Genomic DNA, 14,144 nt, shown 5'->3' on the forward strand with positions numbered 1-14,144 from the left:
AATTTTGCATGAAACTTCATTTCTTCAAAGGCAATAATGAGTTTGACGATGGTGTATGACTATCCATAGAATTTAGCTAAGCGTCATTGAAGCCTAATATTCTGTACGCTGTATTTCTCTTCTGCCTACCTGGGGACTGTAAAAATTTACTTTCTGTATGATTGTCGGTACATCTGTCTGGTCAGAGAACATCTCCAGAATGAAATGAGCTATATAACATAGCGCATAGCTTATATGTCTAGACTTGAAAGTTTGCATATAACTTCAACGATGTCTGTTATACGACATGGTGTCTGGTGTGCAACAATCGGATGCTTTTTATGAGTTATAACCGTAATATCGGTATAAGGAGTTGGTACCACTTTTCAAGAGTTACAACTTAAAAAAATCATCAACCGAACTTTTTAATTGTTGAACCATTATAGTTTAGATATACAATAAGTTTGTGATACTAAAGTGTTGAGGAATACGAAAATGTTTGTGAATTTTGTAATGGAAATAACTTTTACAAACGATAGCTGGAAAACAGTTTTAATACAAGACCAACATAATGAACACAATTATTATTCTAATTTTAACAAAAGAGATCAAGTTTGAAAGATAAACAAGATTACGGACATTTACGGTCGTTATGTGTGAAACTTTCAGAAACTGATATATGCCCTCTTCTTGAGGTGCCAAATACTAAAATTGTATGTGAAACATTCAAGAAAACGAAGAATTAAGAACAACAAAAGTAATTTTCATCCGAAATATGTGAGTAGTACTATATGAGACGTTTTCAGATTGGTAAACTATTATTCATTTTATAAAACCTGATTAGTTTCATACTTCTTGATCAAACCAACGATCATGTGTTGGCTGACAACATTGTTGATCAAAGTTGATAAATTTTTTGTACGTGTATGTTATAATTAAAGTTTGAGCAGATGTAATTCTAGATTTACGGTATCCCAATTTCATTTTCAATAAATCCTAAAACCCCTCTCCCCCCCCCCCCCAAAAAAAAAGTAACAGTTGACGATCAATTGCTTTCTTACTAGTAGAGGTCATTAATCCAACGATTTTTGGTTCCTAGACTATAACTTATGGGTGCAGTAAACACTTAAAACTCCCATATTAATTCTAATTTTTGAATTTTCAAAGATTGTGTTTCATTATCAACGTATGATTTCATCAAAACCGTGAAAACCTTAAAATGGAAATCTAAATATATCAAAAGAAACTCACGAAAGTATTAGACTAAACTACGATTCGACGTGAAATACTATAATAACATACGACCTTCCAAAGACAAGATAAATAATTATAGTTATGGTTAAATACGTTGACGTATTCTGATAAGGAAGACAGGAAATCCTTGAAAGGTTTCCCGATGTGGGAATTATGTTTATGTTATCACATGACCCACTATAGCTTAGTGAACAGAGTTGTCACTAGTCACGTGTTCAACAATGGATGACCTTGTATGATAACAGAGACAGTCACGTAGGTAATGCAGTGCCACTCTTGCTGTGCTTTGTGTAGTAAACATAACATCATTCATTACGTCCATTGATCCCAAAAGTTGATTACAACAGTTTTCAGTCACTTGCATTTTGATTAACAGAATTAAATGAGGTAAGGTTCAAAATCTATATATGTACTATCTCTATATTGGTACATATACACTTGCTGTTAATAAATATGTTAATTATGTTCCATTTTTTATATTAGCAGTATTGGTCTAATAGCTTAATGTTTTTGTACACGTGTATTGTTGTATTAATACAAAGAAATAAGTTAATTTTTATAAGGAAGACCTCAATTCTGGACACACATTTACCCATGTTTTTATTATCACCCTGAAGTATAAAGTGTAGTTTTTTGTCAAATGTTTTTTTTAATGTATTATTAGGTAACTGGGACCGTATTGAAAACAAAAGTTTATTCCTTTAGAGTGTATATACGCACAGAAATATTTGTGCATTTAACAAACAGATAAAATGTTATAGATATTCTGACTGTAAAATTGAATGTACATTACTCAAATATGTCACGCATTTATATATGTTAATAATCTAAAAAATGTAATTAAAAAACTTTAAAAACCCTTATTTTAAATTTATTTTTGGCTCAAAAATATATTTTTTTACTGTAAATCTAATTTTATCTTAGACTTTGACGAATTTTTCAAAATATTTCCTTATGAATAGAACACACTTTGAGACATTTTCAAACAGTACATCCATAGCATTTCTATAATAAGGAAATAAAATAATAACAATTTTGAATACAAATGTAATCCAACAAAACGTAATAGAGACCACAGGACGGTATATCAAGTAACTATAGAATATGAATTTTGCTGGGGAAATGTTTACAATTTCAATTTTTACTTGACTTTCTTAAGAGGAATGTTTGAGATTGTGAGTGAACAATAAATATCCCCAGGACAATGCCAGCTGTTATTGTACAACTTGTGACCTATCTGTCTATATGTAAAAATAGCACTACAACTATATAATGCAACTAACCTGTCTTGTTCCGAAACATTAGGTCACAGCTACAAGAACAAATGAGTACTTGATGAGAGTATCTAATCGTTTGCTTCAAAAATCATGCAATCTAAGAAATAGACATTAGTCATTTAAAACATTCTTAAATCTTAAGCCGGAATAAAAATTACACCGAGGTGTGAAGACTCATTCCTAAAACATGGATCATTAGTCACATTCTTAGAGTAAATCATCCTCAACAGCGTTTTGAGAGCATTAGGGTGAATTAAGGAAAGAAGTCACTGCAAAAAGTCCTCGCTTCCAGAAACATAAACCTCAATCCAGACGCTTTCACAGAATACGTTCTTCAGACTTGAAAGAAAATTCATTCATGGTGACGCGAGGAGACACCACTCTCCCTACTGCAGTTGACATCGAACTTCCTGTCAGATTTATAACGATTACGTTATCTAGGATGTAGAAGACTATTGAGATTGGTCAAATGACAATCATCTCGAAGAGAGCAACAGTGCCGGTGCTAGTACCTGACAAAGATGAAACTATCTAATCGTATTTTTCCGTAGACCATGGTCGTTCTGTTACAGAATAGTGAAGTTCATCACTGTTTGTAACTTCTTTCGATATTTCTAAAAACCCATTTTTAAATTTAAGTTTTCTTGCTTCAATGTTTTAAAGTGTAGGTATCATTTCTCTTATTTCTTCTAAGGATCTTAATCTTGTCGTTCTTACCACCCACCGTTCATGTGGATCACTTTTCGCCAAAGCTTTAGCAGATATGAGTAGGTCCAAAGATAATAGCTATTGCCTTAACTCCTCGGGTTGAAATAATTAAGCGTTATCCTTTTACCATTTATGTAACATACAAAATAGAATTAGATATATTTCCAATGAATTTAGATAAGATGAGCCTACACTTTAAAATCAAGCACTATATATACATATAATGTTTTTACATTAGATACCAACAAAGCAAAATCTTTTACATAAGTTAAAATTCAATGTATTCTGTCGAGACAAGCAATGCAACTTGGTTTCAAAATATCTCCCTACCAATTCTGCCTCATACCTGCCATAGCTTATACAAAGTAAGTAAATTTATTTATCTACATGAATTCTGTGGGGTACGCAGCAGGTTACCAGAAATATCCTTAATATCTACTCACAACATTTTCCACTTCGACGTAATAAAAAAACTTATTGTGTCTTTTTCGGAAATTTGTTATTGAGTTGAGAAATTTACCAAAATTCCTCAAAATACACCCCTATGACAATACTTTAAGGTCGACTAAGAGGACCTCAAGTGTTCCCCTTAGGTGAGTAATATCGTCAAGGTGGAGATCTTTGGGATATTACACCAAGGTTTTCAACAAAACTATGACGTTTTATGAGTGTTGACATTACAAGTTACTGGTCAATTACGTCAGGGCTTTAACAACGTCTGAATGCCTTGAGGGCTTTTGGTTTAGAAACCCAAAAGTGAGATATACTGATATTGCAGAATGATATACCTCCAACACTATGGTTCGCAAATTTGTATTTGCTACTTTGGACCCATTGTCTTTAGATCCAACAGTTTTACGAGAAACCTTCGCAGCCTTAGGCATCCAGCGGAAAGAAGAGATCGCAAATTGTTCTTTTGCTTGTTTCAGAAGATTTTGTAGTGTTTTAACAATGAACAATAACAAAAGAAATAGTTCTAAAAGAGAGTGATCGGTGCTTCATATCAGAGAGGTTCCAAGTGTGACGATTGGCTGTAGGTGCCTAAACACAATATTATGAAGGTAATGTATACATATCGCAAGCGTGAGTAACCAGAATATAAATAGCGAGCGCGGCGCGACGTGAAGCGATCCCACGGCAAAACACCGGACTACATTGTGCCCTTTGTGGGCAGAAACTGGCCGTCCACAGCACAGCACACACACGCCATGCAGTTCGACCGCAGACCGTGAGTATCTAACCTTGTTCATGAAAACATTTACAACATGTGTAGTATGGAATTCAAGAGTTATTTTGCTGTCAACATGGGAATAGTAAATGAGAAAATGTTAATTGCTGGTTTATTTGTTTACTGAACCGTTTGTTTACTTTTCTCTTTATGTCAAGTTAAACTTTCTATAAAGTTTTCTTATAATTTTTAGTTACACTTTTGCAAAAAAAAATAGCCAATACGACTTGTTGTAAGAATATTATTGATTAAATTGCAATGTGAAAGAGGTATATTATTAATTTTGTTTATATATTTATTTTTTAACCTATAATATGTAATTTTGCTTATACTGGGTGAATAAATCATTCGCTTCAAGCAGTTGTATTAATGGCATTTTCTATTAGGCTTATCGTTTTAAAAGTTTTTCCAATTACTGTTAAGTGAATATATATAATATTTATTTAATATCCGGTAATTTGCTTCTTAATCATTTGTTTTAATATATTTATTACCTTGTTACAGAATTGGAACATATAGACAATGTGAGAATTAACTTTGAAACACTCACGTGTTTATTTTATCAACAATTAATTGAATCTTTAAATCATGTCGATACATCATGTTGATTTTTTCTCTGTGTTGATTTTATTCATTATTCAATAACAGTTCTTCTTATAGTCAAATACTTACGAGACTATAATTTTTTTTCGTTGAAATATATTTCTTTACTATTAGGATAGTTCCATACACCGCGGACATGAATGTAGAACAACCATCTGCAGGACCATGTCCATGTCTGTAGTATCCACTGCTAAGGCGCTGTTGCAGACCTTTGGTAGACTATGTCAGCAGTCATGGCGAATTTCTTCATTTTTGATTGATATATTTGTTGTGACATTTTTATGGGTGGTAAATTCCCTACAAGAAAATATTAACGAATTCTAGGAATGGTATTTTAGAATACGGTAGGTGTTTTATACGTTCTACTTAATTTTTTGTGGTTTATTTTTAAATAGTTAACCTAAAACCCAAGAAACAGGATATAACAAATTAAATGCGGATATAACAACATTTTTTGGAGCTGTCAAGGAATTTTTAGAAGAGAACGTGAAATTAACTGATTTAGTCGCCAATATTAAATTTTACATAAATAATTTTTTACATGTACGAATATGCACTGCATCTTCTGGGTTCTAGACCATAAAGACTTAATTTAGTGAAGAAGTAAGGTGTCCGTCAAGGATGGAAACGATATCTTTGATTAGTTTTTTTTCTGTAGACGTACGGAGTGCATTTCTATATTAATACTAAGGACCGGTTTTCGAAGATCAATAAAATAGTGATAACATTTTTGCAAATGTAGAGGTGTTAACAGATATAACAGCAAGTTTCAATGGTGTAAAGTTTTAATATCAAAGTGGCATTGTTACAAAAACTCTTCGTTAATATTAAAATCTATAGATAATAATGTTGATATTAATCTCTCCACTAAAGTATGTGTTTTACAGTTCTTCCCTTATACTTTTCAAAAGTTAGTTAATTCAAATAATTTGCCTATTTTGAACAGACACACACACACACACACACACACACAATGGAATTCTGTATTGGCTGAGCGTTCACGAAGGCTATTACTCAAGGGAGGTTAGTCTGCCTATCTGTCCACACGATATCTCAAGAACAAACTGACTTGATATTTTGCATGGAGGTTAATTTGTACATAAGCAACATTGGGTTCGATGATGCTGCATGTCACTCCAAGGGATTTGGCTGAGCGGTAGCAAACATTTTTATATTGGTCTTATGGGTAACCATGATGGCAACAAGAAAATGTCAGAACAAACAGATTTATAAGCAAACTGAGTACAGTATGGCATTTTAACATGTGACATAGTAATATATGTAGCGTAATTATCAGAATGATATTAGCTAGTCTTCTAATTACACATGCAAACTCAGCGAAGCTTGTTACGCGAAACAGTCTTTAGTATTGGCGAAGTATTTCGACTCCAAAATGAATTATAAACCCCATTGAAAATAATTATAAAAGTTAGGGGTACTCAAAGTCTTAAATGTTAATCTATCAAAATTGGTCTTACATTGTATCTGTTTTAATTGTAGAAGGCCTGAAAAAATATTCCGGATCTCTGATATATTATATTTATTAAATTATTTGTAGAACCTTGAAGAATATTTAAAAATTATTATATTACTTATATTATTGAAAAACGACATTATTCAACTAAGATATAACATTATGAGACTATGTTGAAGAAGGATTAGTTTTCAATGCTAGTTAACATAATTTTGTTGCCTACGATTTGCTTACAGATTTAATGATAATTAATTTGAAATTATTCCTTATCATTTGAAGGAAATTTTAAAATTTTAACACACATGTTGGTTTTATGAGCCTTCCTTAGATTTGATTCAGCTTCCTGTTCTGAACGAACCTTTTTAGGCGTTTTCCAACAAAATTGTCATTGTTTTAGTACGGTGAATTTGTAGAGTTCTAGTGTTATCTGGAATTTTACTTATTATTAGTTTATTTGCGAGCTGCAATCAAGTTTTCTGCATTCTGATTGTACACAATTAATAACTACACTGATATTACTAAATCAGTCTTATAAGAGTCATTGCAATGTGACCAAAATATGTGAAAATTATCAATAGTCATTTCTTGAGCTACATTAAATGTTGGGCTTACCAAGAATTAAATAATTTTACTTTAAGGTTTTATGTCATTAGATAAAGGATCTTCCTTTACTTTTTGATCCAAATAAACTCCTGTCAGATTATTAATGAGATTTGTAAGAATAGTTGTATTTCCAGTAGCACTTACTAAAACTATAATTCGTGAACACAACCTTTTACTCTTATCAGATGAATAAATAATTTACATATTTACTTAAAATGTACGATATCTACAACTGTAAATATATTATTTAATAATGCCATCAAATATAAACTCATTTTTTAATATCTATAACATTTTGTTTATATTCTAAAAATAAAGTCTGATTTCAAAACTCAGGTTTTAGCAACGAGTTATAATTGTGGGTAAACTATGAATCATATATTACGCAGAAAAATAAATCGCAGTCAAATTTGTCGCCTGTTTGCATTAAAATATATGGACTTAAAGTTCCCTGTAAGCGATTAATCAGCACTACGGCATCCTTGAAATGGGACAGCTGGTTGAATCTAGTGCACATCAAATTGGAGGGCTTTGCGATTTCTTTTCTCCTCCGCCAGATAACGTGTCTGATGAGAACTCCATTACATGTGAGAGCTTCTTCGTTCACATGGCCGTTTGTTTGCTTACATCGTACATTCTTCACTAATAACATCTCCTTCACATTTGATTTATTGCTGGTGAAATCAGTGGAAATTTGAAAGTGCCAGAGTAGAAAGTTACTGAGTACTCATTTAGTACTGTTCCATTTATGGGGTCTAGTTTTTGTTCGAGATAAATTTGAGCTTTTTTATTATCATACAATTAGTCAATAAAATAAAATACGTTGTCATGCTTGAAGTTAATTGCCTCGCACTATCAGGCGGATAATTAATTGATGATTGCTGATACTTATCAGTATTAATCTAATTCGTTAATCACATTTTATTTATCTGTAAAATCTACTAATCGGATTCTATGGTGATGACGTTAATATCCTCCGAATTCAAAAATAGGCAAGGTCTGATCTCTCGCTTTAGAGTATGGTTGTATTTCAAAAAGTATGTTTAACTAATTATATAACTGGTGGGTTTTCATACTGCCAAATAATTATAAAATAGAACTTAGACCGCTTTTGAAACAATTATATTAGGATTAATATGAATGACTTGTAACACAATTGACGTTAATATAAATATTTGTATAATAATTCAGTTTCAGACGCTTTAATTTTAACTTTTTTTTAGAACTTAATTCTACAGGAGGATTGCATAATGCAATAAAATGCTCTAATAAGTTTTAATATCAAACAATACGTGTTAACTTTTCAAATGAAATAATAACTGTAATACTAAGCAAACATTTCAATCCAGGAGGGAAGTGTTAATTTGTAGGCTATTGTATCACCACGCAAACTAGTTTTTCGTGGAATGTATAAGGAAATTTCCTCTAAAAAATAATTCAACCTTTAATTCCTCAAATTTCGAGGGGCTCTAAAATGGGAGAGAGGGTATCGAAAGGATTAAAAATGTCAAACGATGTATTTGATTTTTAAATCTTATTTCTATAACCTGGCATTATTAATCAACCGTCAAGAAGAATAATAAAAGTTGCATCGGATATTATTGTTTTAAATAAATCTCCTTAACTCATTTGATGCTATTCCATTTTTATCCCCATTAAAGCTAGTGCTGCTTACGATCGACTTCTGTCTCAGGGGAAATACTTTCAAAAATTCTATAAAACACTATGGCGTGTAACTTTACAATGTAAATTAGCTTTCATCTACTGTTTCTACTGTAGCTTTCATCTTATATGGGTACAGCTTTTTAAGATGTTATTGTAATACAATTTTTGAAGAAGCTCTCCTCGCATCTCTATTCTGTCTAGTATTCCATATTTCTCATATTCACTTTCGTTATTTGAGATCTCCCAAAGTTAAAGTTATATCCCACTGTTTAAAAGGAACAAAAATAAAATCGAGTCACATAAGTCATTTCTTACAGCTTTAACCAATCTACTTCACTTTCAGCTTAGCTACAATTACATTGCAGAGTGTTTATGATTACAATTAATTACATACTTCTGTTAAGTTGGTTAGTTTAATTGAATAAGATTGGATCAGAAATAGTTAAATGGGTTTGATAAAAAAGTATCGTGTACTATTATACAATTATACCGATTGCTACTATATCGGAGATTGTAGTCCCGATCGTAGGGTTGGGTATAAAGTAACGAATGTACATCTATTACTTCTTAATTATTTTTGATCTGATTTTATCTAAGTGTGGACACTGAAAGTTCATTAATTGCACAGTTTATATTAATATAAAAGTATAAACGATTTTACTATTTAGGGAGATCTCCGCCTATGATATACACGATATATATATATATATATATATATATATATATATATATGTTTATTTACTAAATGAAATTAATGATAAACCATTTTATTTTGTGTTAATTAGAAGTCTTTATTTACTCGTCTTTGGCATTTCTATCAAACTACGAGTTTTCCTTTTCTTGATATAGTTCTGCTTGATATAGTTTTAGCAGATATAATCTGCTAAAATATTTGACAACAATTTTATAATTATAAACCCTTTGGATTCCCAACATTTAAAGTTGTGCTGTGTATTTTATCAGATTTAAGCCGTGTATTAACTGTATGGAATCTCAGGAATTCGGTAAAAATCTAGACAAAAACATTTTACGTGTTTACGCATACCTACACTGTAATTGAATCACTAGGCCAAGGAAATGAGTCGTTTACATCAAATTACTTAACATTCATTACAGGTACTGAAACCACAAGCAGCAATAACTTACATCGATGATTAACTAGTCTTTTGCTGTGTTGGACTATGCAATAAAAGGCTGGTGCCCCCTATACTGTTATTTATTGGCGAGAACAGAAAGGCTATCAGATCTACTTTGCATATATACCCTAACTAATAAGATGCAATCTACATGTAATTTACATGTGGAGAAAAACTAATGTACAACCGATTGGATGTTTCAGAATCGATTTCCACCAGCTGGCGAAGCCCGCCAACCTGTCCAACTCTGCCGTATTGCGCATGCTCGAGGAGGAAGAGGCGCGCGGCAGAGGACAAGGTGAGTAAATTCACATTTAGGTTATGTTTATTTCTAAACAACAAAATATTTGATAACTTTGTTATAGGTTAGTAAAACTTTACAATTTTGTAATCTAGTCATTAAATCTCTAAAATTACCTTTTACGACTCTGATCATAAAGTATTTGATAGAAAAGATCTTAGCACTATACAATTAATTGTATTACTGCACTGTTGACGGTTCAACTTAGTGATAGGAGTATCGAATAGTATTCGAATACAACCCGGATATTCACATATTTGAATACTTCAAAATGAATTAGAATACTTTTGAAATGAATACAATTTCCCTGGAAGAATTAAATTCAAACTTGCAGTATTTTGTTCATTTGAAGTAATAGTATTCAGATAAAACATTCAAGAGTATTCGTAAAATAAATTCGTATTCATATCATCTCGTATTTGTCATCTGAAAAGGATGATTAACTGGAGATTCATAACTGGGAATAAATAATTACAAACTTAACAAAATGTATAATTTTACAACTATTCTATTAATGGATACATTTATAAATAATGAAGATACAAAATAATGTTTATTTTATGTTACTGTGTAAAAACAAAATACGATTGGGGTTTTGACTTCAATCTATTTCAAAGATAAATGGTGTTAATACCTGTAGTAGAAAAGTGTCATTCAGGCGGAACCAAAACAGCTGGTAAACAAAGATATTTATCTGAAGTATTTTTTTACATGTGTTCGAATACATATTAGAATTCAAGTGTGTTTTCGAATACACCGTATTCGATTCTCCTCTCACTATCTTGTTCGACTCGGCTCGACATGGTCAGATCTCGACGTTATAGAATCTACCAATGACAACGGAAGATTTGTTCAAAGACGGTTTCAATATTTTTTGTTAGATGACTTCATTGATTATTAAAAAAGATAAGGTAGTATAGTTGTATATCAATATGGCTGAAATCAAGGATCCATAGAGAACACCAGAAAGTATAGAAAAAATATTAAATGAGCAATATCTTAATTTATAATAAATATTATATGCGTATGTAGAGTCCAGCTCCATTTCACCTTCCGCTTAGTGCAGCGTCGAAAGTTGGTGAACTATTGAGTAAATGTTGATGAATACTGATTCGTATTGAGGCAACCCTTCTCACTGTCGCTAAATTATTATATGTAACTTATTCTTCAACTTGTATTATAGTGTCAATTATTTATTATACCGGTATGTAACTATGTTTTGTATACATTTTATAAACTCTTATACGTATATTACAATGTTATGTAGCCTTCGTATGGCATTTAAATTTATTTTTTGTTTATTAATGTTACTTAGGTATAAATAAATCTTTCTACTCTTCGCCATTTGAATTAGAAGGTACGTGAATAATACTAATTTAATAGAAACCTTAGAATGCCTGAAATATGCATTTGCAAATCGCATGCTAATTTTAATACGATGAAAATGGTACTTAAAAGTGTAATGAATTCTTTAACTCACTAAAATAGCACGTATTATTTGTTAGATCCATTTCTACATAATGTATCCATCATTGTAAACCTCAACATCCAGGACAAGATGATAGGTTAAATCGCCATTTCATTTGACAAAGATTATGGTATATGTTGCCAACCATACTGTTTTAGAACTCCTTTAAATTATTAGGAATTGTTATTCAAATTTACTGTCAAGATAAATAATTGAAAGGCGTGGTATCAGTATAGGTTAACCGACATCCCTCTGCATCTATGTAGAAGTAAAGTAACTATTATGTTTTAACTCTTGAAAATTATATCAAAGGCGTTATTGAATTTGTATACACTTATTTAAGTTTGTTTGCTGTATGTTTACCTACGCTTTTATCATAATTGGAGAGTCGGATAACATTTTCAATTTGCAACTCACCCCACATTTAATTATACTAGTTGCACAAAACCACTTTTCTAGCAATCACTGTAATGTATAGGGTAAAAATGCGAGTTTTTGTAAATAGCATTGGATTTAGTCTTTTACTTCTTTCATTGGGTCACAAAAATATGGTAAATTATGCATTTATGCAAAAAAACTACTTTTTTCAATTCTTAAATTCTCTAAGTATATTAAATTACATGCATTGACAACAAATCTTTGTCATTCTTCGAATATCGCTCTATGTATATCAATTATACATTATGGAGCGTATTAACAATTTTAATAGAATTTTGATTTATTATTTCAACTGTTACAGCCATTTAATTTCTTAGCATGAATTATGACAGTTAAATTATGAGGTGCGTGCTTTTGCATGCTACCTTTCATTCTTATACTGTACTTCAATTTATAGTATTATACTTGACTTACAGGAGTGGCTGTGAAGTCGAAGTGGCCACCTTTCGCTTTATTTTTATCCAAAAATATCCTACTTGTCCAGATGAGTTAAATTGTTTTCATTCCAACCAAGCTCTTCGAACAAGGTACAATCAGGGCCGTACTCAGTATTGGCGGGCCCCGTCATGTTCCGTCACACCGCTTCACCTCCCCTCCCCCTCTGTAATCCCATTGACAAAATCTTATTTTTTAGATGATCTTATTTTTTAAGATTCAGTAGTAAGTTACATTTATTAGATTGAGCTATCTCGTCCGTTACCACAGTCCCTTCAAATATAAGTGTGGCGGACCCTGGTAAAATTGTCCGAAAAACCGACCTGAGTACGGGACATTTTCTATGTAACCTATAACGTACTTCACAAAACCCACATAATAATATTTTCAAAGTATTTTTACAATTCTACGTTATATGTACCTACCTGTTGCGTTTGGTATTCCCAAATAGTAGAACATTACAGAAGATGCTTTATAAACAAATATAGAATGTAAAGCCATCCAGAGTTAGTATGTTTATAAAACATACAGTTGTTTAGCTTAGAACAAAGCAGTATTAAACAGCACTTCATTCGAAAATGTCCTATTTACGGAGTTGTGTTTCGGCAAAGGTCTTATCGTTACATTTTTATCATCTAAATACCTATATTAACTTATTTGAACGTTGGTGGGTTTCCTAATAGTTTCTTATACGACCGTTACGTAGTAAAATACTTATTTATTTGTATATACAAAAAGTGAGTAGTATAGCCACACGAGTACAGTGTATTGTGCCAAATGGCGTTCTTTGATCTGCACTAATACCGACAGTGATCTCATCTTGCAACCTTTATAGATGGTGATTAGGATTGTCTCGCAAAAACACTTCTGCCTGCCAAGTGGGTTGACTAAGAAAAGTCTCTTTTGTGGAACCACGACCACTTGCGCCATTATAACTGCGTCTCTAACGGTCGATACTACTGAAGTGCTGGCATGCAGTCAGTACTTTTTTAATGGAACTTTAATATATACAATTATACATAAGTTGTTTGTTTTACAACGTTTCGATAGGCTGCTCTCTCATATCTACACGAAGCTTCGCGATTTTCAGTCTGCTATCTTCCTCAGTTGGATAAATAATCCAACTTTAAGTTATTTCAGAACTCTGAATAATTATAGTGCTAAAATAGAGAACATTTTGTCAATATAATACAAATTTAAAATACAGCTAATTACTGTTGTTGTAAGTAAGAGGCCTGCATTGCTAACCTTTTATTTATTCGTAATCACACGTTGTCCCGCACTGATGACTGGAGGCATCAATTTCATCGTTACCAACAGTTATCATCATTCGATACGACAACAGTTTGAAAACTCGAAATTCTATCCTTGTCCATTAAATCATAAAGACAATTTTTTTAGGTCTCCATTGTTATTTTAATAGTTTTAGTGTATTTCAGCGTATAACAACTGATTTGGACCGGAATTTAGTTAGTCTAAAACAGCAATCTCTTTGTCATTAAGGATCTAGGATCCGGCATACGCCAAGTCCTTTATAAAATCGTATCGTTATCCGTCCGTTTGTGCGATAGCTCT

General features: G+C 31.9%; 1 protein-coding gene across 5 annotated transcripts in view; it reads left to right on the top strand.

The window, feature by feature from the left end:
* LOC124359788 overlaps positions 1 to 14,144 on the top strand; it is a 71,935-nt gene that overhangs the window by 36,305 nt on the left and 21,486 nt on the right. Inside the window, exons 1-3 of one of the 5 annotated variants that reach the window (XM_046812815.1) lie at positions 1,601 to 1,620; positions 10,131 to 10,225; positions 11,544 to 11,585. In XM_046812815.1, the coding sequence (XP_046668771.1) occupies positions 1,616 to 1,620; positions 10,131 to 10,225; positions 11,544 to 11,585 (142 nt within the window). In that variant the 5' untranslated portion in view covers positions 1,601 to 1,615. Of the gene's footprint in view, positions 1 to 1,600; positions 1,621 to 4,294; positions 4,447 to 10,130; positions 10,226 to 11,543; positions 11,586 to 14,144 lie in introns of those variants that run through there. The other 4 variants (XM_046812814.1, XM_046812812.1, XM_046812818.1 and 1 more) reach the window with 4 other exon arrangements.

The sequence above is a fragment of the Homalodisca vitripennis genome, chromosome 4 (assembly GCF_021130785.1).
Source record: "Homalodisca vitripennis isolate AUS2020 chromosome 4, UT_GWSS_2.1, whole genome shotgun sequence".
In the NCBI taxonomy this organism is placed as follows: domain Eukaryota; kingdom Metazoa; phylum Arthropoda; class Insecta; order Hemiptera; family Cicadellidae; genus Homalodisca; species Homalodisca vitripennis.